The sequence below is a fragment of the Monodon monoceros genome, unplaced genomic scaffold, assembly GCF_005190385.1.
Source record: "Monodon monoceros isolate NGI ecotype Baffin Bay Population unplaced genomic scaffold, NGI_Narwhal_1 Super_Scaffold_3, whole genome shotgun sequence".
Lineage (NCBI taxonomy): Eukaryota > Metazoa > Chordata > Mammalia > Artiodactyla > Monodontidae > Monodon > Monodon monoceros.
The window spans coordinates 6,677,292-6,703,159 of record NW_021703780.1 but is presented as its reverse complement, the minus strand read 5'-3'; the positions used below and the strand labels follow the sequence as shown (position 1 = coordinate 6,703,159).

Genomic DNA, 25,868 nt, shown 5'->3' with positions numbered 1-25,868 from the left:
CTTCCTTCCTCCCTCCCTCCCTCCCTCCCTCCCTTCCCCTACCTAAAAGCACACGCATCTCAGTGAGTTACCTGCCATAAAATGCACACAAACACAGTCAAGGAATGGAACACTGGCAGCATCCCCAGTGAGTTGCTATTGTTTTCTTTTAATGCGTTTTTTTAAAGGAGGTTATTGGTGATCTTAGAAGTAATGGTTTCATTTGAGGGTGAAGGCAAAAGTCAGAGTTCAAGGAGCTAAGTAATGAATGGAAAGTAGCCAGTGAGGAAGTGGAAAGCTGAGACTACCTCTGGTTGCTTCCTTTACCGTTTAGGAGGTAACCTTTGAATCTGTATCCATAAAATGTTAATCTCCCCGTATACTTCACATGGCCATATTGACCTAGATGTAAGTGTGAAAGGGCCCTGAACAGTGAAAATCGCTATCCGAGTTCAGTATACTATTTGAACTGAACAGATGGCTGAAAAGAGCAGCCTTCTTCCAGGGGAAATATTCTCTTGGTTTCCTGAGGTCATTTAGATTGTATACTTGTTGTTTATAATTGATCAGTCTCCCCATTGGTGATACTTTCCATTTTCTTTTAAATTTCTCAAAATCCTTCGCTTAGTTGTGCATCAAGAACATTTACATTAATTAGCAATTTCTTATAATCTGAGCCTTCGGATTGCTGTTACAGTAGGGGAAACTTAGAAAGTAGGGTTGTTTTTCAGGTGATTACCTGAAGCCCATACTTTATTATTAGACTTTTATAATCAGTGACCTCACTCTAAATGACTCCAAAATTGATGAATATGCAAAATCCATGGCAAGGAAATCACCATCGCAGTCCACACCTAGTTAATGAGATAACTATTTATATTAGATCACACATCACTTAAACCAGGATAGAACTCATTTGGTGGTTCTAGCTGTATCAACATGAATTCAGTGTTCACTATAACTGTTTCTTACTTTTGTTGTTACAGAAGTTGGGTTTATTTAAGCATGTTCATTCACCTTGCTAAATAAAGTATGGGTAATCTTGATCAAAGTTAATGTGGTATTATTAGGATTTCCATTTTCTCTTTTTGTACATATGTAGTTATACAGAAGCATCATTACTAATTTTTGCAATGTTATTACCAGTTTCATAGCATCAGTCATCTATTATCAAATGTAAATTATGTAACTCTTATTTTCCTGACTCGTTTGTAGGTAATTTAATATCTTAAGCGTATTTGAAAAGACAGTTTGGGATTAAGCGATTACTTAGAACTTACAGTCGTGATACAGTATTTGTTTTTAAAATTTATCTGAAAAATTTTTTTTCTTTTTAAGATTCCAGTTCTTCAGACGAACAATGGTCCAAGTCTAACGGGATTGACTACCATAGCAGCTCACCTAGTCCAGCAGGCCAACAAGGAATATTTGCTGGGGAGCACCGCAGAGGAAAAAGCAGTGGTTCAACAGTGGTTAGAATACAGGGTAACTCAAGTAGATGGACACTCCAGTAAAGACGACATCCGCACTGTTCTGAAGGTATCGCCACGTCTCTTTATAGGCTGAAATGTGTGAACTCTTAACAACAGGATGTCTCTTCCCTGAGATTCAGTAACTGAAGTTGTTGGCTTTCTTTACTTGTTTCCTTCTGCCTCATGTTAGTTTGTACAAACTAACAAGGAGCTACCTTGTTACATAGGTACCTCCTTGCCTGGAGCAGCCTCTGCCAGCCGCTCAGCTCAGACCTCAGCTCACATACCCCTTCCTCAGCTCGTCCTTGGCTACTCTCTCTCAGACAGATGCACTTCCTTGCTCTCAATGCTTTTCTTTCCTAACACAGCACCCTGTGCTTTTCCTTTGCAGCACTAATCATAGTCAATAATAATAGCTTTATATGATTTTTTAATGTGATGGCTTGATATTCATTTCCCCCACTCTGCAGTCCTGATTCCCTAAGCAGTAAAGTACTTTCTTAAAGCCAAGGGAGAATCAAAGTTTTGGTGGTTGTAGTTTGTAAAAATCCGTTTGATCTGAGAAAGCCCACATTTCCCGCCTTTGAGACTGATTGCTTTGGGATTTGTATTTTCTTTCTAAAGAGGTCAAGTTAGAATTAAAGAATCTATTGATATAAAATATAAACCAAATATGGCTCCAGAATCACTAAGAATAAAAAATCTTTATAAATAAAATTATTTTTGTTAATTATATAAAAATAAAGCATTGTTTTTTTTTGTTTGTTTTTAAGCTTAAAATTTGAAGGAACCTTAGAGATCACCCAGATAACCACATGTCATTGTAGGAATCCCTTCTGTTTCCTAATTTTATTCCAATTATAATATAAATTGGTAATATAAGTTGTACAAGAAGATCTTATGGTACTGAAAGTTTTTCATTTATCATTCTGGGAGAAATGATTTAAACTGTATTCCTGACAGATACCATCAATAGAACTGGTAGAAAATAAATTTCAGGTCTCTTTCCTTTATAGGTCTGTCCTGATCAACTACTCTTTTTTAATATCCACGAGTGGCAGCGTTCCCAAAGGGAAGCAAGCATGTCTTCCCTCTAAGTGAATGGGAGCTTTCAGGCAAATAAAAAGTAAATATAACTCTCTCTTACAGTTTTCCAAAAGAAAGCATTAGTAGTAAAGTATTTAATTCTGAAATATTTCATTGAAATTGGGTGTGTAAGTTCAAAAGTTGTATTCAGAGATTTGGTATTAGGAGCTTAGAAGTATAACATTGTGTCTGGGATATGTCAATATTATTATCTGAAATCTCAACTGGGAGAATCCAGCTGGCAATATGACCATCTTTGAAATGTACAAGGCACTGGATGATTTGGGTGGTCGCCCTTGCTCTGCCACTGTTTGCTCATCTGTCCCTACAGTGATGAGTAGGATACGGTCCTAGGGGCTGATGATACAGTGACCCACTAGGCACAGCCCCTGCCCTTACAGGACTCAGACCAGGGGGGGAGACAGATGTGTGTGTGATTTGGGGCCAGATGAGAAAGGGTTGTTTACTGTTTTACTTTGCTTTTTGCTATTTCATGATAGCGTTTTTATTTTAAAGGCAGTATCCGTTATAGAACTTTAAGGAATATAAGTAAGCAAATAAGAGAAATTTCAAACATTTGTAGTCCCACCATTGAGCGAGAACTGTTAGCAACACTTATGTTTGGTCCTCAGGTAGTGAATTGTTGACTCCCTTTCGTGTTCTTCACATGCTTTTTCTTTTCTCATATATATGTGTGTTGTATTTTAAAAACGGGCCACTCTTGGGCACTGTAACTTGTTTTTTTTTTTGTTCACTGACAGTATGTTGGGAGCATCTTTTCAAGTCCGTAAATACTCGCTTATACGGTCTCTGATAACCTGTTAGTACTCCATCACATAGCTGTGCCAAGATTTAGTCTGTCCTCATGTAGTGTTGGATTGTTGCTGAATATTTTCACACATTCCCATTGGTTTCCTTAGGCAAATCCCTACGAGGGAAGTGGTTGGGCCAAAGCTGTATATGTCTCTAAGGCTATGTTGCTCCTCTGCCTTCCAGAAAAGTGTATTGACAGTGGCTTCTTCCACAAAACCCTTGCTGCCCTGGATGTTACCCCTTTTCCTTCTTTACCACCCCAATTTCATAACCAGAACAAACCAAAAAGTGATCTCTTTGTTTACTTGGCACTTTTTTCCTTGACGTTGTTAATGCCGTGGCATTTTTTTCATAATGCTTATGAGCATCTTCATTATTTTTAAAAATTTGCTTACATGTATTCTTTGCCTGTTTTCATACTGGGCTGTTTCCGTTTTTATTACTTATTTTTTAAAATTTTCCTACTAAGGATATTGTGAAAGGATTTCATTTACTTGCAAAAGTTCCATTTCAGAGTTAAAACCACAGCGGCTCATAATTAAGGTGTAATTTCAGAAAGCAGGCATTATGATACACTAACATTTGGATCTAGATGGAGGATATATAGTTGTTTATTATACTGCTTTTTCAATATTATTAGAAGGTTTAATAATAGGTAATTAAGAGGAAAAAGAAAAATCAGCTGGAACTCTATAGAGGGAAATATTTTTTAAAGTTTGGCAGTGGCATCAGAAAGACTTGTTTAAAAAAAATGTAATGAACATCAGACATTAGTTCTGTTCCCTGAATATTTTGAATGTGTGAAATTCTGTTTTGAATTTCAGAATTCAATTTCTGAAAAATTTCTGAATTTCTGAAAAATCAGAATTTAATTTCTGAAAATTTTGATTTAGATCACTAATCAGAAAGATATTACCTATTCATAGTTTCTGAAACTCCATTTCAAAGTCTCTATAACTAAAGAGTATAACCTTAAAAGAGTCTTTATAACTAAAATATAGATATGGATTCTATTTTAAGAATATATATACTATACAAAGCGGTGTTGAATTATTGTTTCAGACCTTTTTAAAAATGCTTCTTAACATTAATTGTAGATATATTTATTTTATTTTTATGCTTTATTAAACTTGTTTCATTTGAAGACATTTGAAGAAAAACCATCTCCATTAAGCAGATTATTATAAAATTTGAGTGGTAGCCTGTAATATACCAGTGTATTTTACCCTCTCTACCCAATTTTATTTTGATTCTTATGCATTTGCTTCCCTGTTTATGTCCGTGTTCCCTTATGTCATCGTCTGTGCCACCCCTAACAGTCCCATACTCAAATACCGTTTTGAAAATTACTGTCTTTAAGTGAAGGCATGGGCAAACTCAAAGAGATCAGATTCAATTCAGCAAACATTTACTGATTACTGAACCACTATGTGCCAAGCATTTGGCATATGATTTGAGAATCAAAACAGACTTCTCTCTCTACAGCTTAAGAAATTTTTCTAGAATGAATGCTATTGACCTCTGGGGCAGTGTTTTATAACTAGTCTTTAGAGGAGCCTGCGAGAATATCTGATATTTATAAATCTTTCTCTGAAGGTGAGATGAATCTTTTGTCTCCTTTCATGTGAATGTAATTTAATGTAAATTCCTGTGCTGTTAAACTACATGTTAATTTCGAGAGGGACCAAAAATATGTATATAATATATTTTCTTTTGTCTAGATTTTTTCTTTTCTCAGGAAACTAATTGATTTTATTTATGCTGGTCTATCAGACAATACTTCTGATTTAGATTAGGATCCTTTAAATTTTTTATTTAATTTTTTAACATGTACTTAAATTTTTTTTTCCTTCAAAAGTGCCACTGAGCTGTTTAGGGAGCTCAGTGCTTAGCCTTTTAAAAATTGATGGTCATTGTCTGAGGAACAAATGACAGAGAACTTTCTGTAGCTTTAAATGGTGTTTAAAATTGGAGTCTTTAGGGTGTTAGAAAAACTAGATATCCAACTGCAAAAGAACAAAACTGGACTCTTACCTTACACAATATTTAAAAATTAACTCAAAATGGATCCAAGTCCTAAACATAAGACCAAAAACTGTAGAACTCTTAGAAGAAAACCTGGGGGGAAGGCTTCAGGTCATTTGTTTTGGCACCAATTTCTTGGGTATAACACCAAAAGCACAGGCATCAAAAGTAAAAATAGATAAATTGGCCTTCATCAAAATGTGAGGCTTCTTTGCATCAGTAGACACAATCAACAGAGTGAAAAGGCAACCCATGGAATGGGAGAAAAATATTTGCAAATCATATATCTGGTAATATCCAGAATATATAAAGAACTACAAAGCAACAACAACAAAAAACTAAGAAGCCAGTTAAAAATGAACAAAGGACTCAGACATTTATCCAGAGAAGATATACGAAGCTAATAAGCGTATGAAAAGATGCTCAGCATCACTAATCATTAGGGAAATGTAAATCACAACCACAATGAGACACCACCTCATATCCATTAGGTTGACTACCACCAAAAATAAACACCAAAATAGCAAGTATTGGTGAGGATGTGCAGAAATTGGAAAACTTGTACACTGTTGGTGGGAATGTAAAATGGTGCAGCTGCTATGAAAAACAGTATGGCGATTCATCAAAAGAGTTAAAATAAAATCATATTTACCATATGATCCAATAATTCCACTTACGGAAATATACCCAAAAGAATTCACACTAGGTCTCAAAGTGATATTTGTACACCCATGTTCATGCCAGTGTTATTCACAGTAGCAGTTAGGTGGAATCAGCCCAAGTGTCTGCTGACAGATGAATGGATGAATAAAATGTGGTCTATACATACAGTGGAATGTTATTCAGCCTTAAGGAAATTCTGACACATTTTACAACATGGATGAACCTTGAGGATATCATGCTCAGTGAAATAAGCCAGTCACAAAAGGACAAATAGTATATGATTCTACTTATATACAACGTATAAAATAGTCAAATCCATAGAAACAGAAAGCAGAATGGTGATTGCCAGGGCCTGGGGGGTGAGGGAAAGGGGGAGTTGTTTAATAAGTACAGAGCTTTAGTTTTCTGAGATGAAAAAATTCTGAAAACTGATTGCGCCACAGTGTGAATACCCTTAGCACTTACTGCATTATGCACCTAAAAATGGTTACGGTGGTAAATTAAAATTTGATTAATTTTTACGTGTTACATGTATTTACCTCAATTAAAAGTTAAAAATATACATATATTAAAATGCAACAATAATTACAATAATTATTAATAACAATATAATTAATTGATATTAATAAACAATATGATCGATATTATAATTAATAGCATTGATATATTAATTAATATAATTGATATTATTGATTATACTTGTAATTAATAATTATATTATAGTTATTATAATTATAATAAATTATAATTCTCTTAAAACATAGGAATTGTTGGGCTTCCCTGGTGGCACGGTGGTTAAGAATCCACCTGCCGATGCAGGGGACACAGGTTCGAGCCCTGGTCTGGGAAGATCCCACATGCCACAGAGCAACTAAGCCCATGCGCCACAACTACTGAGCCTGCGCTCTAGAGCCCGTGAGCCACAACTACTGAGCCCGTGTGCCACAACTACTGAAGCCGGTGCGCCTAGAGCCCGTGCTCCGCAACCTCAATGAGAAGCCCGCACACTGCAACTAGAGAAAGCCCGCACGAAGCAGTGAAGACCCAACGCAGCCAAAAATAAATAAATAAAATAAATTTTTTTAAAAAATAGGAATTGTTGAGGAGCTTTTTATATTTTAATGGAAAAAATAAATCCAACATGAGCATGATTTACAAAATGCTCCCCCCGCAAAAAAATTGGAGTCTTTGAAATGATCAGAGATGGCTGTGAATATCATTTTCTAATGTTTTCTTATTTCTTTAAAATAAGGCTAATAATATTTACCTTATTTTTAAAAATGAGTTGATTGTTACGTGATTTGTGATTTTGAGTGAATTCAAATCTATTGTCAAAGATTAAATTTATTAAATTAAATGTCAGTATTGTGTTTTCTAATAGCCTTCTAAATGTTTCAAGTCAAATGTATAGTTAACTTTATTATTACTGTTTTTTAAATTAATATTTTTTAATTTTTTTTCCCTAGGATCTTAATTCATATCTTGAAGATAAAGTCTACCTTACAGGATATAACTTCACATTAGCAGATATCCTCTTATACTATGGACTTCATCGCTTTATTGTGAGTATTTGAATAGTTATTGGTGTTTTTGTCTGTGATGTTCAGAATGATTTGTTTTGTCTTGAATTTAAATCAAGTTTGAATTTTCAACTTATCACATGAAAGTGAAAGGAATTATTTTTATGCAAGGTACCTTATGCAAATATTCCTTCCATGGATCCATCACACATAGGAGCATCCTGTTCCTTGACCTGCTTGATTCCTGTTCTTGTTCCTGTTTTTCTTTGGGGCTCCTTCTCTTGCCACCCTTTGTACTCGCTTGTCATCCTCACCTGGACCCCACCATCCCCTTTCTGCTCCAGCTCTACGCCTCGATTTCAGTACTGCACCTTCTGTGCCATCTCTTACCCTAGCTCTTAATCTTACTCCCTAGTTCCATCATTATCTGAAGTAACTCAATTCCTTCCCTCTTTCCAAACCCGTACACTTTCTTCCCCATCCAGCCTAGATCCCCTTTGTGTAACTCAAATCCCCAACTCTTGGTCAGTCCAAATATGTGCCTTCAGTGCTATCTCCCGGCTGAGCTATATCAGAGAAATCACACACAAGCTGTCATTAAGAAGATGAGCATTTCTCCCCTCTAATTAAAAAAAAAAAGATGACAAGGAAGTGTAACTCTTGCACACCAATGTGTATATTTACCTTCTTCCCTCTCTGGCTTATACAGGTCATGCGATAGGGAAAGGAAATACTCTGAGAAGGAGGGAGCTTGTGTGGAATTTCTTTGCCAGCAGAGTGGACAGGGTCCTAATGCACAGCACTTGTAGCACTGGCTGCCGAGCTGTTTCACTGTGAGTCTAGGTGCCCACAAGGGCGTATGGTTTTCAAGCAGGTTAGAAGAGTTTCATTCAATGCTGCGTGTGAAAACTAGACTTCCAGGGAGTTCCCTGGTGGCCTAGTGGTTAGGATTCCAGGCTTTCACTGCCGTGGTCCGGGTTCAATCCCTGGTCAGGGAACTAAGATCCCATAAGCCACACAGCTCAGCCAAAAAAAGTAAATAACATAAAACTTAAAAAAATACTAGGCTTCTGTTAACAATATTCAATGATCTTTGCCTATTTATATTCCCTATTTTGACATGTATATCCTTTTTATATTTAGTGATTACAGTATTATGATTGAGTATCCCATGCTTATTGTTTTCCAAACAAAATTGAGTGAAATGATAGGTAAGTCACTGTTCACCGTCCCTTTGGGTTCATAAAATGAGTCCATAACCAAAGCAGCTCTCCCACCCTGGTCCACGTGCAGTCAGATTATGTCAGAGAAGTAAACACCTTCTCAAGGAACGGGCCTCACAGACGAGGCCTGTGCTGTGACAGCATTGCCCTGTGGTGTTAAATGACATTCCTGTTGAGTGAGGTGTAAATATACCCAGGTGAGAAAAAAAGTGATTACTAGGTGTTGAGTTCGGGCAGAGTAGACGGGAGGTTCAGACCGGCTTCCTGCTTGTGTTCATCAGACGGTTCTAGCGCTTTGTTTGCCATGGCAGTGCATTTATTTTTGCCCTCATACGTTCCTTCACTTACTTGTTCACGTTATTAAATACTTAATGTGTAGTCAGCACAATCAGCGCAGTATACAGAACAGCAGTCAGGGAACCCCGCTGGCACCAAATAGTCCTGCTGTATTTTGTTTCAGTGTGAGCCCGAGTTTAGTGGGGGCTGATTACTCTGAGATCTGGTCCATCTTAATTCCCTCTGAGCAATGTTACATTGTTCTTCCTTTGTTAAACTGCCAGTTACTGTGGCCGTTCATTATCACCCCAGTGACTCATTGCTTTCTTAAAGTGATCTCTTCAGTAGATAGCAGTCCCTACGAACAGGCTGTTACTCAAGATTATTAAAATCCCTTGTAAAGTTATGTGCTGCTTGACTATAAGATTGTTATCAATGAGATACATTTGTTTCCAAGTTCGGAGCCCCAGTGGAGGTGTCATTCTTTTAGAAAGAAAGGAAAAGTAAAAAGAGCGGCAGCACAGCCCAGGAACGCCATAAAGCATGTCCCAGAGGCAGCATGGTGCCAGTTGGAAAGGCAGCAGACCAGCATTTCACCCTGGTCTGGAATGGGTCACTCAGAGAGTTTCTCACATGTCTTCATGGAAAATTAGTGACTAAGAATGTTATCTGTTTGGCTTTAAAGTTCAGACTAGTTGTAGAGTGCCAGTATAAATAAGAAGGAATGATTAGGTAGAAGAGCCAAGCATCACTGTAGACTCACTGGCATTCTGACCAGTAAGAAGCAGGAAATGGTAACTAGAACAATCGCATCGTGTTTCCTGTTGTAAAAAAAAAAAGAAGAAGAAAAAAATAGTCAGAAAGGAATGATGGAAAACCAGTTTTAAGTAAAATATTTGATGGGGATCCCATCCCAAAAGTTCTAAAAAAATGTAAGTTTGGTGAGGGTAAAATCTTTGTTTGTTTGTTTCTGTTTACAGTATGTTCAGAAATAGAATGTCTACCAAAAAAGTAGTGGCGGTAACAAAGCGAGGTCAGTCATAATTTTCTCAGACTCAAGGGGCAAGCTCCAAAGTTTAAACCAGAAGGTTAAGCATAACCTGATCCGTCTGAAAAAGTGCTGCATTTCTAGCAAAATGTTCTGAGGGAAAATGAACAAATTTACATTGTCTAAACTAGATCATCTAGTTAAAAATTATTGGAATAAATTAGGAAATGTTAGAAGAAACTTTAGAAGTTCCTGGAATAACAGTATTTTGTGCTGTGGGTCTGTTATAATCCTTACACTAGAGACCAAAAAAGTGAAATTTTTAAGTTGGAGAATATCGATTTTGCCATGTGTTGTAGTTTGTTGCTGTTGTTAAAATCTTCAGTGATAGGCCTGGTGGCAGCATATGCTAGGCCCGGTGATACCAAATGCTGTTCTGAAGTGTAAATAGTAAATAGACACTGCCCTTTTTCCCTGTGTCAAAATCTGAGTGAACAACTTGAACGTAGATCAAACAAGCATCAGTACTTTATTGTTTGGAAATGCTTTCTTGGCGCATTTTAATTCATTCTGAAAAATAACATCTCACAAAACGGCTGAGTAGAGACTTTTTAAAATGAAAGAGTTTTGAAATTAGTCAAATTTGTAAGCAGTCAGATTGGATTCATCATGTATTTCAACAGCTGACCTGAAATCAAGTTGCAGTAATACTTGCTACTTTTTGCTTTAACTGTCAGTGAAGAGGTTTGTTGAAGTTGGTTTTGAATTTTATTTACGTATGTAAATATGTATGTATGTATTTATGTATGAAGGGAGGGAAGGAAGGAGGAAGGAAGGAAGGAAAACTCACCCCCATTTCCTGTTAGAGTTGCAGCTATGTTTACTAGTAGTTGAACTTTTTAAAAATCTTGTATTTTCTTTAGAAGTCAGTGGTGAAGTTCACCTATGGTAAAGATTTAGAAAAAGAACAAAAAGTTAGCTCTTTTACAAAATGTGTTTTACCTTTTGAAATATGGACTGATACTCGGTTTATTCCGCAATTGTTGTTTAAGTGCCTTCTATGTACAGTACACGATAGTTAGGAATAATATAATTCTTTACATGTGAAACCATGAATTCTCTTTTAATAAAAAGTAACTTTTACACTAAAAAAAAGACTTTCTTGACCAATTTTCTTGACTATTGTGTTAATTTTTTTTTTTTTCTCGATGCGCGGGCCTCCCACTGTTGTGGCCTCTCCCATTGCGGAGCACAGGCTCCAGACGCGCAGGCTCAGCAGCCATGGCTCACGGGCCCAGCCGCTCCGCGGCATGTAGGATCTTCCCAGACCAGGGCACGAATCTGTGTCCCCTGCATCGGCAGGCGGACTCTCAACCACTGCTCCACTGTGTTAATTTTTTAATCTGCTTGCCATGGCCTAACTATGTTATAGGTGAACAGTTATAGTCACATGTTTCTGATAACTGGATGCAACCCTCCACCCCCTTAAACAAGATGAGTATATTTTTGTAATTTGCTGTAGCAGCTTGCTGTGTAGGATTTAGACCAGAAACTTAAATTTTACATAACAGTAGCAGTGAGACCCCCCTGCTAGTAAACTGGTCCAACAGAGATAGACATTTGACACCAAAGATGTTAACAGATCAGATGTTGATACAGTTGTATCCTAATGTCATAAAGGAAAAAAGGAAGGCAGGATGACTTCTATCACTTTCTCTTTTTAGACTGCATTATAGTAAATGTGAAATGAAAATACAAGTTCAATTAAACATTTATTGAGAAAATGCTATATGTCTACCTTTTAATTTTATTGCTAATAATATTTTACATTCTGTAATAATTATTAGATACCAGAGTGATTTGTCCTTCAGTGTTGTTGACCTGGTGACTTAGCAGAGTGTTTGCCTGTAGGCACAAGTATATGCTAAATTCCGAACAGCCATCGGGCATCCATCGCTAAAAGTGCCTTCCAACAAGCAGACGGCCAATGGGTTTGAAGTACGTGAGGGTGACTGAGATTTTTGGTGTGCGTGAACATTCCTTGTCAGTTTTATGGAGACTTGCAATATGTTAAACAAATGAATTAACAACAGGAGAAGGAACTACACTAATCTTACCTGGTCCGTGGCCGTCCTACTGGCTTCTCCTTACCTGACACCTCTTCATGATTCTAATCCAAGATTTGGCTCAAAGAAAAGGCTTCAAGTCACCTACTTTGGGATCTGAGCCCAGTGAAATGATAGGCACCCACTGTTTTGATTGCATCTTTCCCTAACCAAATCTCTGGGCATTCTTGTAGCTTGACAGTAAATTCTGTGAACTGCTGCATCCTCTAAAGATTGAGTGTAGCTTTATTGCAGACAGAATTCAGAAGTTCTGTTGTTCATCTGAGACATACACCCCAGAAACAGCCCTTCCTTTTTGTATTAAGCAGTAACCCCCTAACATTAAATGAGTCAGTGTCTTCTTCAGTAAAATTTTCCCCCAGAGTTTAGTAGAAAGAAGCAGTTGTCTACACATACGTATACACCAGCCATCTACAAATATATATATATATATATATATATATATATATATATTTGAGTTTACATTGTATTCCCTTGTTAAGTATGTTAGATGCCAATAAACCTTTCTTATTTTAGGTTTGCGAAAAATATTGGAGAAAGAACCATGTCTTAGTCTCTCAGAAGCTATTCTCTTCCTTTCTTCTATTTTCCTTTACAATAAAGTAAAAAAACAAACTTTAGTCCTCCAGCTCCTGTGTTAATGTAAATTTTTCATTTGTTGAAAACTTCAGATTTCGCCCCTAAGCACATCTGGTTTTGAACTGAACATGAAATCATTAAACGAATGGTGGGTTCGTCCAAGTGGCTGAAATGGTTCACTCCTATCTGAATATGTTGGCTTTGAGAACTGTGGGGGTTTTTTTCCCCCCAATTTCTATCTCCTACTCAAATGGTATTAATAGTTGCACTTATGTAATGTCTGTGTTGTGTGTGTGTTTTTAATCTCTACTTAGGTTGACCTGACAGTTCAAGAAAAGGAGAAATATCTTAACGTGTCTCGCTGGTTTTGTCACATTCAGCATTATCCAGGCATCAGGCAACATCTGTCTAGTGTTGTCTTCATCAAGAACAGACTGTATACTAATTCCCACTAGAAGCCATCTGCGCTGTACAGAAGAGTGATTAAGATATTTTAAATGGAAAGTGTATTCTGGACCAGAGGACTGACATGAATTGATAGGCAGCCATTCTTTATTCATTGAAGTTGGTAGAATTTTTAAATTATAAACTTGTGTCCCAACATTTTATTTGTTCTTTAGTTGAAATTTTGCAGTTTTTTTAATGTAAAACTTCAAATGCTATCAAAACTTGAGTTGAGATCAAGGTATCAATTATCTTATTTTTAGAGATGAAATTTATTTTAATAAAAGTTGCAAATCAGTGGCTTAATCTTAAAAAAATAGTCATTCCGATGGTTGACATATTTGGCTATTTATTGACCTCTTTCATCTTATAAATTAATTTTCCCCTTCTGAATATTTATAGTAGTTTGCTTTTTAAGAACTAGGGTAAATTGTGCCAAGGAGACAAAAAAGGGAAGACAGATGGATTTGTTTTCAAATATTTATGTGAGCCAGTAAACGTGGTTGAAAAATTGAAAAAGTCATTTTTTTGTTTGTTTCTTTTCTGTTGTCGGTATTCATTGAGGTGAAACTACTGCACTGCCCTAGAGGGAAGTGGAATAAAACACATTCCCTCGAATTCATGGTTCTTTTGTTGTCTTTGGGCTCATTGGAATATGCAGTAGCTAAAAAGCAATGGGAAATTCCCACTATCCCACTAATTTTGGACTTGGTAACTACTAGATTTTTCTAAACTAAAAACCAACATAGAAAGGCTGCTGTTGACATTCTGTGTAAAGAACGAAGACTCATACTGTATTAAAACAAACCTATACAGTTTATAACTCTTAGTGGCTGAGTAAATAAATAATCAATGATTGAGCGCTAAAGAACTTATATTTACAAATAATAGGAAAAATTGTCTTTGAGCACTTCACTGTTAATGCTGTGCAACATTTTGGTGCTGACTCTGAGTCTCAGTAGAGTACAGTTCAAAGCTCAAGTGCAAAGAGCAGAGACTTGGGAAGTGTCCATCCCTTTGGCCCAGTCCTGCTTTGATCACATACTAGCTGAATGCATGACCTAAAACAAATCAGTTAACCATATTAATCTCTAAACATAAAAATAAAATGTAAAAGTAAAGATAACTCTAAACGTTGAGGATTTGTGGAGACAAACATACGTGAAAAAGCCTAACATACAGCCCATGGCTGTCAGTAAAGGTTTCTCTTTGTAAGAGGCCCCCCACTCCCGCTTTTGTTCTTCATGTTACTGAGTCAAGAGATTTAATAGGCCAAGAGTATTGAGTATATTGTAATAGATCAAGACAATTTTTACAGGATTGGATTTCACAATTCATTGCTATTGGGAGCATTTTTAATTTTTACAAAGTAGCCTTTATATTAGAAACTCTGGACTTGTATTTGCATGTTCAGAGACTAAAGGGCTCAAGTTCCCCTTGGGAGTTAGTACATGTGCCACAGAGGCAGGCCCAGTCTGACTTCTCATGCATGCCGCTGCCCCAGCTGGGTCTGCTGTAAGGCTTCCACCTTAAAGTCCACTGCTGCAAATTACTCCTTCCCTTAACACTTCTCTGGTCTCCCCTGGACCGGGGAGGTAAGCAGGATAGACAGGATAGGCAAGAGATGGGCTAGCCAGTCCTCCCGTCCCAGCCATTTCACTCTTTTCCTTCAGTGTAGGTCAGCTGTGAGGAAGCGGGGGACAGAGGATACCGGACACCTCTTTGCCAAATGTATCCTCTTCCCACTTCCACATGGTGAGTCTTTTTTTTTTTTTGGCCACGCCCCGTGGCTTGCCGGATCTTAGTTCCCTGACCAGGGATTGAACCCAGGCCCACGGCAGTGAAAGCGCCATGTCCTAACCACTGGACCACCAGGGAAGTCCCCCTTGTGAATCTTATATCTGCTAGTCAGTTCTTCATTGCAGAGCATATCATTGCTTCAATAGGTTATCACCTACTACGTGCCAGGATGATCTTGGAAGATGCAGGGGTGGCAGAAAGAGAAAATCCTGGCTCCCGTAGGCAAAGGTTAGATAAGGTTAGATGTTCTCAGCGTCTAAATCGAAACAGTTCATTTCCCCTTAGAAAGGCTGCGGGGCGTCCTGGGTCATTTCCGTCAGGTACTTCTCTACCTGAAATGCCCTTTCTTTCTCACTTGATGACCTCTTCAGTATTCAACTTTGTCGTGTCCTGGAAGTCAAGTCCACGCTGACCAACCCACCTCCCCCTGCCTCCCATCTGGCACTGACGTCATTGTGCTATTTTTGATCACTAGTCTCTTCCACCAGATGTTTAATTCCTTGGGAGCAGAGACTGTCTTTTCGCAGCTGTCCAAACAATAACTGTCACATAACAGTAAATGCTTGATGTGTGTTGAAAGAATGTAGTATTAAGTGCATTTTGAGCTAACCAAGAAAAGTGTGTGAATTGCAATTAGGTACAGGTGTATAGCAGAAAAACCACATAACATTAAACTGGGTTGTTTCTTATGTGAAAGAAGACAGTCCACAGTTGGCATTAGGCATCTAGCTGCTTTCCACTTGAAGGACCTTTCTGGGAAGCCCTATTCAGCAAAATTATTTACATGTCTTTGGCCATCCCAGCTGGGAGAAAGGCCAGAAGTGGAGTCCTTTAGCACACACATTGCCAGCCAGAACAAAACTTGTGCTATGAATGAGGAAGAAGGAAGAAAGGATACAGCTAGGTAGGCAGCTAGCTATCTCTATCACGGTAAGTAGTGTTTAAGTGGGAAAATACTTTCTGAATGCTAAATAATCCAGTTGTAAAATAATTTTTGTGAGTAAATTGTTGACATTCCATGGATCATCAGTTTGCAAAGAATTCGAATACCATAGAATAAATACTTTTCACTGATCACGGTTATTCAAGGTTCACAAGCTATTTTAGGATCCTGCAATACTGAGTTATGAGGATCTGTTAATGCACTTTTAATAACAGCGCTAACAGCTAACACTTCTTGAGCGTTCAGTATGTGTTCGGCACCACTCTTACGTGTTTTAAGTGAATTCACTCCTTTAATTCTTATCCCCTTTTGCCAGATAATGAAACTGAGGCACAGATTGGTTAAGGAACTTCCCCGGGTCACAGCCAGTATCCAGGGGTTGGGATTCAGTCGAGTGTCTGGCTCAAACTCAGTCTGTAAGCACCAGTGTGCCTGGCAACTTCTGCTTAACCAACTTGTGAAATTCGTTTTTGCCAACCTTAGAAAAAGCTGCCCTAGGCATTGGATAAAACAAAAGTGTACATAACTTTGAGAATAAATTAGATGTTTCCACAATTCTGGATATACTAAAAATGCCTGACTCGTACACTTTAAATGGGTAAATTTTGTGATATGTGAATTATAGCTTAATAAAGCAGGCTTTTGCTGTTGTTTTTGGCTGCACCACGTGGCATGTGGGATCTTAGTTCCCCAACCAGGGATCCAACCCACACCCCTGCATTGGAAGTGCAGAGTCTTAACCACTGGACCGCAAAGGAAGTCCTAAAGCAGCTTGCTTGCTTGCTTCCTTCCTTCCTTCCTTCCTTCCTTTCTCGCTCTCTCTCTCCCTCCCTCCCTCTCTCTCTCTCTCTTTCTTTCTTTCTTTTTGAGTCAAATACATTAGCCTTACCGTATATTAATTACGAGACCTTGGATAAGTCACTGCATGTGAAATTCCTCTTATGAAACAGATGAAGATGACTGATCTCATTTAATTTGCAATAAGAAGGTATAAAAATTACCTAGCACAGTGCCTGGCACACAGAAAGTGATCAGTGAAGGACAAACTGCTATGGAAGATTGTAGAATCATAACCCACAATTTTGTAAAGTCAAATTCTTAACTAATCCATAAGCCTCTTCCCACCAGCCATCTCTGAGGCACCTGCTCAACAAGAGCAGATAAGATAACTAGGCAGAGCATCTTGTGGTTTTAATATTTAGTTTATTTACTTTGGCTGCGCCAGTCTTAGTTGCAGCATGCAGGATCTAGTTCCCTGATCAGGGATTGAACCCGGGCCCTCTGCATTGGGAGCACGGAGTCTTACCCGCTGGACTGCCAGGGAAGTACCCATCTTGTGATTTTGGTAAAACATGAATCCATTGTATTACTCACCAGCTTAAAAATCTCTGGTCCTCACATCTTTCAAGCCATTGATAAAAGGGAGCATACTATTTTTCTTTTTCTTTTTTTTTTCCCTAAAAGATCAACGAAACTCCTCTAAAATAAAGTGTATGCCGTTCCTTCTGAAAAGCAGATGCCCCTTTTCACCATTTCCTTTCTGTAATTCCCAGAAGCCTAGAGCACTCATCATTCAGTAATCCCTCTAGGGCTTCCCTGGTGGCGCAGTGGTTAGGAATCCGCCTGCCAATGCAGGGGACACGGGTTCGAGCCCTGGTCTGGGAATATCCCACATGCCGCGGAGCAACTAAGCCTGCGAGCCACAACTATTGAGCCCGTGTGCCACAACTACTGAAGTCCGCGCGCCTAGAGCCCGTGCTCTGCAACAAGAGAAGCCACTGCAGTGAGAAACCCACTCGCTACAACTAGAGAAAGCCCATGCACAGCAACAAAGACCCAATACAGCCAAAACTAAAATAAATTTTTTTAAATTAATAAATTTAATAATCCCTCTACATTCAGTATCTTGTAATAACCTATAATGAAAAAGAATATATGTGTATGTATAACTGAATCACTTTGTTGTACACCAGAATCTAACACAACATAGTAAATCAACTACACTTCAATTTTTAAAAAAATAGCCCTCAAATATTTCTTTAGCACCTACTGTGTGTCGACAGTCGACTAGGCCCTGTGGACAACACCAGGTACACACTTGCCCTCATAGGGTTTCCAATCCAATGGTCTGTAAACAGATTCCTGAAACAGCAGGTAAAGCATCCTTGGGAAGGCAACCAGCTGCTCAGCATTCTTTGAAAGTAAATAAAAATAATCAGATACCATTTAATGAGTGTCTACTGTGTCTGGGCTGTGTACCAGACACTTTACAACCTTCACATTATCTCATGTTACTTTTGGAGGTAGGGCAGAGGCAGAGACTAACCCACATGCTGACCACCCAGTTAGACCACGGCTGGAGTGAATGGGAACTGTACAACTGCAGAATTGCAGGACATCACCCGTCACCATTTTATGCACTGGGGTTTGATTTGACGGCCGTGACTAAGTACTGGCCCTGTCTCCCTACGCCCTGTGCAACTTTCAAGAACAGGTAAAAAATTCCAAGAAGGGAAGGATCATTCTTCAGTCGAGGATCCACAAATTTTCCACTAATTACAATAAATAATGGTTTTAAACCAAATAGAGGGGAATTCCCCAGGGTCCAGTGGTTAGGACACTGCAGTGGAGGGCCTGGGTTCAATCCCTGGTTGGGGAACTAAGATCCCACAAGCCACGGGGCTGCCCCCAAAATAAAAATCAATAAGTAAACAAATAGAAATAATAGAACTGGAAGCAGTATCAAAAGGCCATTTGTGGGACATCCCTGGTGGCCCAGTGGTTAAGACTGCACACTTCCAGTGCAGGGGGTGTGGGTTCGATCCCTGGTCAGGGAACTAGGTCCCGCATGCATGCCGCAACTAAGACCCAGCACAGCCAAATAAATAAATATTTAAAAAAAAAAAAAAAAGGCCGTTTGTCTTTTGGCCCACTTATACCCAAAGCATCCAAGATGTCACGAAGTGATTTGTGGAGTTCCGTCACAAGATGGTAGAAAAAGTGACCTAACTTAAACTCTCCTCCATCCCCATCCAGATTCAGCATAACATTACTGCATGGAGGTTTTTAACAGATGTGTGGGCAAGCTCATTTTCACTCCCTGTTAAGCATATAGGTCCCCCATTGGCTCCCCCAAGTTAAACCTGAATCCATAGTTACCACAGTCTGTAATGGGCACATTAGGTTTCCCGCAGGGACCAAGGTAGGAAGGTAGGAGTGGAGAGAATGGGCAGATCACCCGCTGCTGGTGCGTCGTGTGAGAGCCCTGCTAAAAGTCCTTCCAGCATAGCTTCAAGACGTGTTGATAAAAATTTAAGCAGAGATATTGTTAGGAAAGAATAGAACTCTATTGCAATCAGGTACACGTACATCACACCGAGAGATAAAATACACAACTCTTGACGAGGAGTCAAATTAGAATGATTGTGAAGTACAGCTTTTTCATTTATGTATGTTTTTTTCTATCATTTCACTTCATTCCTTTAAAAAAAAAAGTCAGATGTTACACAAACTTTAATATTAATCTAGCTTTGGCAGAGATGTGGTGGTTTTGTGGATTCGAGCATTTAGCTTTTTAGCTCCAGAGAGTGATATTTCTTCTTTCTCTCCATAATGAGATAACCTGCTTCTACCCATTACCAGGGCACTAAATTTGAAATTCTCCATACGCCTGAGTAGGCTGCTACATATCTGGCCATCTTAATTTTAGTCTTGATTTATTGAAGCTGAATTACATTCCCAACTCTTCCTGGAGCTCTGGGTGAATTTTATTGAAAAAGCAGTGAGGAGAAATTTGCTATCATATATCGCCCTTGCTGGCCAGAGCTTTTCGATACACAAGGGGCTCTATCTGCTCCATGTCTTGTATGCTGGATTTATAACACTGAAGCCCAGCTCTAGGGTTACATACAGGCGTATCAGAGATGAGATGGGGAATTTGATTTTGTAATAATATTACTTGTTGCTGGAGCCCATATTCCTGCAGGCTCTTCCTTTATTCTCCCTGCCGCCGATGAATAAAACTAATTCCAACTGCTACCTTATCTAGTAAAACTCATCTTTCACTTACGAGAGAGGCCAAAAGAAGGGAGACAGGAAGTCAGGAGAATTTGAGATGCTGGTCATTTTTGCTATTATGTCTCAAGGGTTTCTTCTTCCGTTATTGTGATTCCTTTAGGAATATTTTCATCTTTTAAACTTTCATTTCTTTGTGGGGAGAATGAAAGCGTCACATGTCTTCCAGCCTGGCGAGTTTATTTGATGGCTCATCTGTGCTGTCTGTTCCACTTCAGAGAGGCTGGGTCCCTAGGGCTAGCCAGTTGTATTAGAGATCCTGCGGACTTGGCTTGCCATTTCTGCTAAGGGTCATCTGTCCTCGCGGTCTTGCCATGGATAATTTTTGCCTTCCCGAACAACATCTGCTTGAGAAATTTGTGCCTGGCAGGCCTGTCTGTCCAAGTGAAGCTTGAAATACAGTAGCCACACAACTAACCTGACAGCATCGCTCTGCACAGCAGGGCCCCGGGCCTGCTTTGACCAAGACCACAAACTTCCAGCCATCTGATTACAAATTCCAGAGTTTCTTCGGTGCAGTCCATGAACCAGTCTGTTCATGCAACGTGGGTTATCCTTCCTCCACTGCCCCAGTTTTCCCAATCTCCTGCAACACACACACACACACACAGATACACACACACCCTTATCTTAAAAACCCTTAGAAATGCTTAACCCTCTGGTTGACCTTACCAGTTCCTGACTGTTCGGCACTTGACTTGATCCCTGAGACTTAGATGAAAGAAATGTAGAGCTGACTGTCATTGTCTGAAGTTTGAGGCATGTGTGACAGACATTACATGAAAGCAGTGGTTCTCAGACTTGAGCATGAGTGGTAATCACCTGAGGCTTCTCAAAACACAGATTGCTGGGTCCCCGTTGGAGTTTCTGATTCAAGAGGTCTGGTGTGGTGACCCCACCATGAGAACCATTATACTACACCTGTCCAAAGCTTGGGTGATGATCAGACACAGAGCAGCTGCACTCATCCAAAAACTCTTGCTCCTGTCTTTTTGCATAGCTAAGTCCAATTTTCTGGAGGTGGGCCTAGCCTGGTGATGGAGCATCCTGAGTTCTGATTGGTTGGCTCTGTCCCAGGAGTTTCTCTCTGTAGCAGCTCTCGCGGGAAAGCACTGCATGTTCTCCAAGTGATGGAGCTACACTGGAAGCAGCTCTAAGAAGCATCAAGCAGGATTCAGTCCAAGAAGGATCAGTCCAGGACTGTAAAGTCGTTGCCTAGTCTCTGCCAATGCCAATACCCAGCGCGTTATTTCATACCACACAGCCTCTGGGCTTAGCATGCCAGAGGCATTTCCAAAACTTCATATGATTAACACATAGTAATATTGAGTATTTTACCCCAAAAGACTGTCTAATCTTTTCCCCTCCTTTATTTTCATCAGTTTCTTCCATTTTTAATTTTTTAACCCACTTCAAAAATAGGTTAGACAGGGCTTCCCTGGTGGGGCAGTGGTTGAGAGTCTGCCTGCCAATGCAGGGGACACGGGTTCGTGCCCCGGTCCAGGAAGATCCCACATGCCGCGGAGCGGCTGGGCCCGTGAGCCATGGCCGCTGAGCCTGCGCGTCCCGAGCCTGTGCTCCGCAACGGGAGAGGCCACAACAGTGAGAGGCCCGCGTACCGCAAAAAAAAAAAAAAAAAAAAATAGGTTAGACAAAAAAGGATAAACAGTAACGCCAATAGAAAATATGCAGAGGAAATCTCATGAAGTGGATTTGATAAAAAGCAAAATAAATTTAGGAGCGCACTCCCGCAGCTATGCTTATCCTTCATGGGCTTACACTAAGAAATGAGTTTTAATGTTGTTCTCAAGAGGCATGTAATTAAATACACATTTTATTTTTATTTTCTAAGGTTCAATAAGGAGTTAGCAAATAATTTACCCTGAAGTCAGAAATTTACTTCTTCTAAATTAGCATTATTTCCATGTTTTAGATGCCTTAACTCTCAAGAAGCACAATAATTGGCAAAATCCCTTTACCATTCCTTGTTTTAGAAGTGTCTGATACTGAGTCTCTGAAAAAGGATCAAGCACAGAGCTCTGTGCAGGGGAGAAGAGCTACTCTTAAAACAGGAGAAGTGCTTTGTGTATGATCCCAGTTAGGTGATGTTTTTGAAATGACAACGATTTAGAAATGGAGGGTACATCATAGGTTGCCAGGGGATGGCGTAGGGCAGGGAGGAAGGTGGGTGTGGTTACAAAAAGGTGCCAAGGGGGATCTTTATGGCTCTGGAGCTGTGCAATATCTTGACTGTGCTGACAGGTACATAAACCTACACATGTGATAAAATTATACAGGACATAATACACACACACAATGAGTACAGGTAAAACTAGGGAAATCTAAATAAGATTGATGAACTGTATCAATGTCAATATCTTGGTTATGATATTCACATTTACAAAATGTTACCAGTGGAGGGAAATCAGGCAAAGTGTATGACGAATCTCTGTATTATGTCTTACAACTGTATGAGAATCTACAATTATCTCAATAAAAGTTTTATTTAAATAATACAGGAAACGTCTTATCAATCCAGAGACAACTAGAGATAACACAAGCCCTTCAGGGAGATTCCACGGGTCAAAGAGCAAGGACACAGAGCAGCCCGGACCCCAGCCCAAGGTATCTGTCAGGAGGGCTCTGCCACTGGAACTTTTCTTTCAGTTGCTCTTTGCTGTCTGAGCTGCAGTTGAAAGATTTGTGTATAAGAGGAGAAAGAAACAGAGGTGTACTCTGGACCTGACCATCCCAGAGAACAACGCAACGCAGTGCTGGGAGGAAGAAAACAATCAAACAGCTGGAACGTGTATCTACAGGCTGTAAGCAACAGAATTGCAGGAAAGTCATTGCATAGGGATTTAATATTGTCCCCTCTGGTAGATGTTGCCTCCGTGAGGGGAGGAAAAGGCTGGGTCAGCGCTATATCCCAGCCCTTAGCACTGCGCTTGGCACACGGAAAGTGCTCAATCCATATTTGTTAAACGTGTTTGAATGAGGAAATGAAAAGGCCAGTTAGAGGTAGTATGGCTTCCCTCTTCCTTCTCTCCACATCACCCTCCCCTACTTCCTCCTTATCCACCACCTACACTTAAACACGTACGCAGGGACCAGGTTGTTTCTGCCCCAAACCAGCTGGGCATTTAGCCTCTCTATGCTTCAGCCTCTTCACCTGTCAAATGAGGAGAATAATAATGCTACCAACTTCAGAGGACTGCCGTGAGCCCTAACTGGGTCAGCACGTGCAGAGCACTTACAACATTAGCTGGCCTGTCATAAGTGCCATGTAAGTGTTTGTTCAATTGCAGCAAGTTCTGACACTGACTCCCAGAGTTAGCCCAGACCTCATAGACTCCAGAAGGCTCCACAGCTCTGGCGGTTCCCAGGCCACCTGAGCTTCTGGCCAGCTGTCTACAAATGTCAGGAGGTCTCACTTTACCCTTTCAGGTTCAGTAATTCGCTAGAATGACTCACAGAACTAAGGAAAGTGCTGGGCTTATGATTACAATTTTATTGTGAATGATACAAATCAAGACCAGCCAAATGAACAGATGCATAGGGCGAGGTCTGGGAGGGTCCCAAACGCTAAGCTTCTGGGTCCTCAGTTTGCCTCACCCTCTTGGCACATTAAAGTACGGCTACCAACCAGGAAGGTCACCCGGGCTGTCCGGAAGGTTTTTACTGGGGTTGCACTGTGAAGACATGGTTGATGTATCATTGCCTGAATGACTGAACTCAATCCCCAGCCCGCTCTCCTCGCCAGAAGTCAAGCTGATATTACATGGCTCAAAGCCTCAACCCTTTAATCACGTGGTGGTCTTTCATGCATGGCCAGCCCCCATCCTGGAACCATCCAGGGACCCACGTGAGTGAGCGCTTTAGCATAACCTCCGGCCCACCAAGAATAACAAAGCCACTCCCCTCACTTGGGAAATTCCAAGGACTTAGAGGTTATCTTCCAGGAACCAGGGATACGGATCAGCCAAGTTCTTTATTATACAACAAAAATAAAGTAGATTCAATTCATTGAACAGGCAGAAGGGGCAAGGAAAACATTCCAGGAAGGGGGTGTCTAAAAACAAAGAGGCAGGGCTTCCCTGGTGGCGCAGTGATTGAAAGTCCGCCTGCCGATGCAGGGGACAAGGGTTCGTGCCCCGGTCCGGGAAGATCCCACATGCCGTGGAGCGGCTGGACCCGTGAGCCATGGCCGCTGAGCCTGCGCGTCCGGAGCCTGTGCTCCGCAACGGGAGAGGCCACAACGGTGAGAGCCCCGCGTACCGCAAAAAAAAAAAAGAAAGAGGCAGAAATAATGTCTGGCACAGTCATGACACAGTGGAGAGACCACATCGCCACCCCACCCCACCCCCAGCTGATGGAGCTCTGCTGTTTTAGAATGCACCAGCCTTGAAGTCCATAGACCAGGGCTCTGACCATGGTTCTGCTATTTGATAACTATGGTACCATGTTGTGGGAGTACATTTACAGATCATTGTAAGCCATGTGAAATCCTTTCTATAAGAGGTGGGCATAATTTACACACACACACCTACCTTAGTGGATTAAAACAACAAAAATTTATTATTTCTCACAGTGAAACTGCACAATTCAGATTGGGACGTGGAACCCACTGTCTTTTAATTGAAATCACACACCTGGTCTCAGGACTTAATGAAGCTCAGGTTCTTTATGTCTCAGCATAGAAAGAATTCAGTGAGAGACAAAGTGATAGGTAAGAAATGAATTTGTTTACGGAGATACACATTCCATAGAATGCGGGCTGTCTCAAACGGCTGGAGTGGCCCTGGGAGAAACACATTTCACAGACAGTGTGGGGCATCTCAGAAGGCGAGAGGCCCCAAAATATGGGGTGGTTAGTTTTTATGGGCTGGGTAATTTCATAGGCTAATGAGTGGGAGGATTATTCCAACTATTTTGGAGAAGGGGCGGGGATTTCCAGGACTTGGGCCACCGCCCACTTTTTGGCCCTTTATAGTCAGCCTCAGAAGTGTCATGGCGCTGGTGCGTGTGTCATTTACCTGATGTATTACAATGAGCGTATAATGAGACTCAAGGTCCCCTGGAAGTCGAATCTTCCGCCGTCTTTGACCTAATGGTTTCTAGCCAGTTTTTGTCATATCCTCAGCGGCTATGTCATTCTTTTTTTTTTTTCTTTTTGCAGTACGCGGTCCTCTCACTGTTGTGGCCTCTCCCGTTGCGGAGCACAGGCTCTGGACACGCAGGCTCAGCGGCCATGGCTCACGGGACCAGCCGCTCCGCGGCATATGGGATCTTCCCAGACCGAGGCAGGAACCCGTGTCCCCTGCATCGGCAGGTGGACTCTCAACCACTGCGCCACCAGGGAAGCCCTATGTCATTCTTTTAGAGGTTGTGCCCTGCCCCCTTCCCTCCTGTTTCCATAACACTGTGGGTTGGTTAAGCAGTTTTCTGGCTTCATGTGGTGGTATCCACTCCACTGCAGTTCATGGGACTGCATTCAGCTGGCTGATGGCTGGGCTGAAAGACCCAAGAAGGCCTCCCTCACACTTGGCTGCTAGGGGGCCTCCGTTCTCACCTATAAAGCCTCTCTCTACAGGGGATGTCTCATCTTCCCGTGCTTCTCCACAGCACGGCCTCTCCCCAGCAGGACAGCCTAGACTTCCTGACAGAAGCAAAAGCAGAAGCTGCCAGGTGACTTAAGGCCCACCATGTTCTACCCATCAAAGCAAGTCACAAGGTCAGTTCAGACTCCAGGGGAGGGGAGGGGAAACAAACTCCGTCTCTTGATGGGCAGGAAGGGAGGAAACATCGCAGCCATCTTAGAGACTCTCCCACATTCTCTGATCCTTAGCTTCTGTAT

General features: G+C 40.5%; 1 protein-coding gene across 4 annotated transcripts in view; it reads left to right on the top strand.

Moving 5' to 3' along the window:
• EEF1E1 (eukaryotic translation elongation factor 1 epsilon 1) overlaps positions 1-25,243 on the top strand; it is a 27,687-nt gene extending 2,444 nt beyond the window's left edge. The window contains exons 2-5 of one of the 4 annotated variants that reach the window (XR_003796833.1): positions 1,318-1,518; positions 7,505-7,600; positions 22,531-22,636; positions 25,191-25,243. Coding sequence is in view for 2 of the 4 variants with exons in the window: in XM_029244208.1 (XP_029100041.1) it covers positions 1,318-1,518; positions 7,505-7,600; positions 13,065-13,205 (438 nt within the window). In the remaining 2 variants the exon portion in view is untranslated. Of the gene's footprint in view, positions 1-1,317; positions 1,519-7,504; positions 7,601-13,064; positions 13,706-22,530; positions 22,858-24,602; positions 24,698-25,190 lie in introns of those variants that run through there. The other 3 variants (XR_003796832.1, XM_029244209.1, XM_029244208.1) reach the window with 3 other exon arrangements.
• The last annotated feature ends 625 nt before the right edge of the window (positions 25,244-25,868 follow it).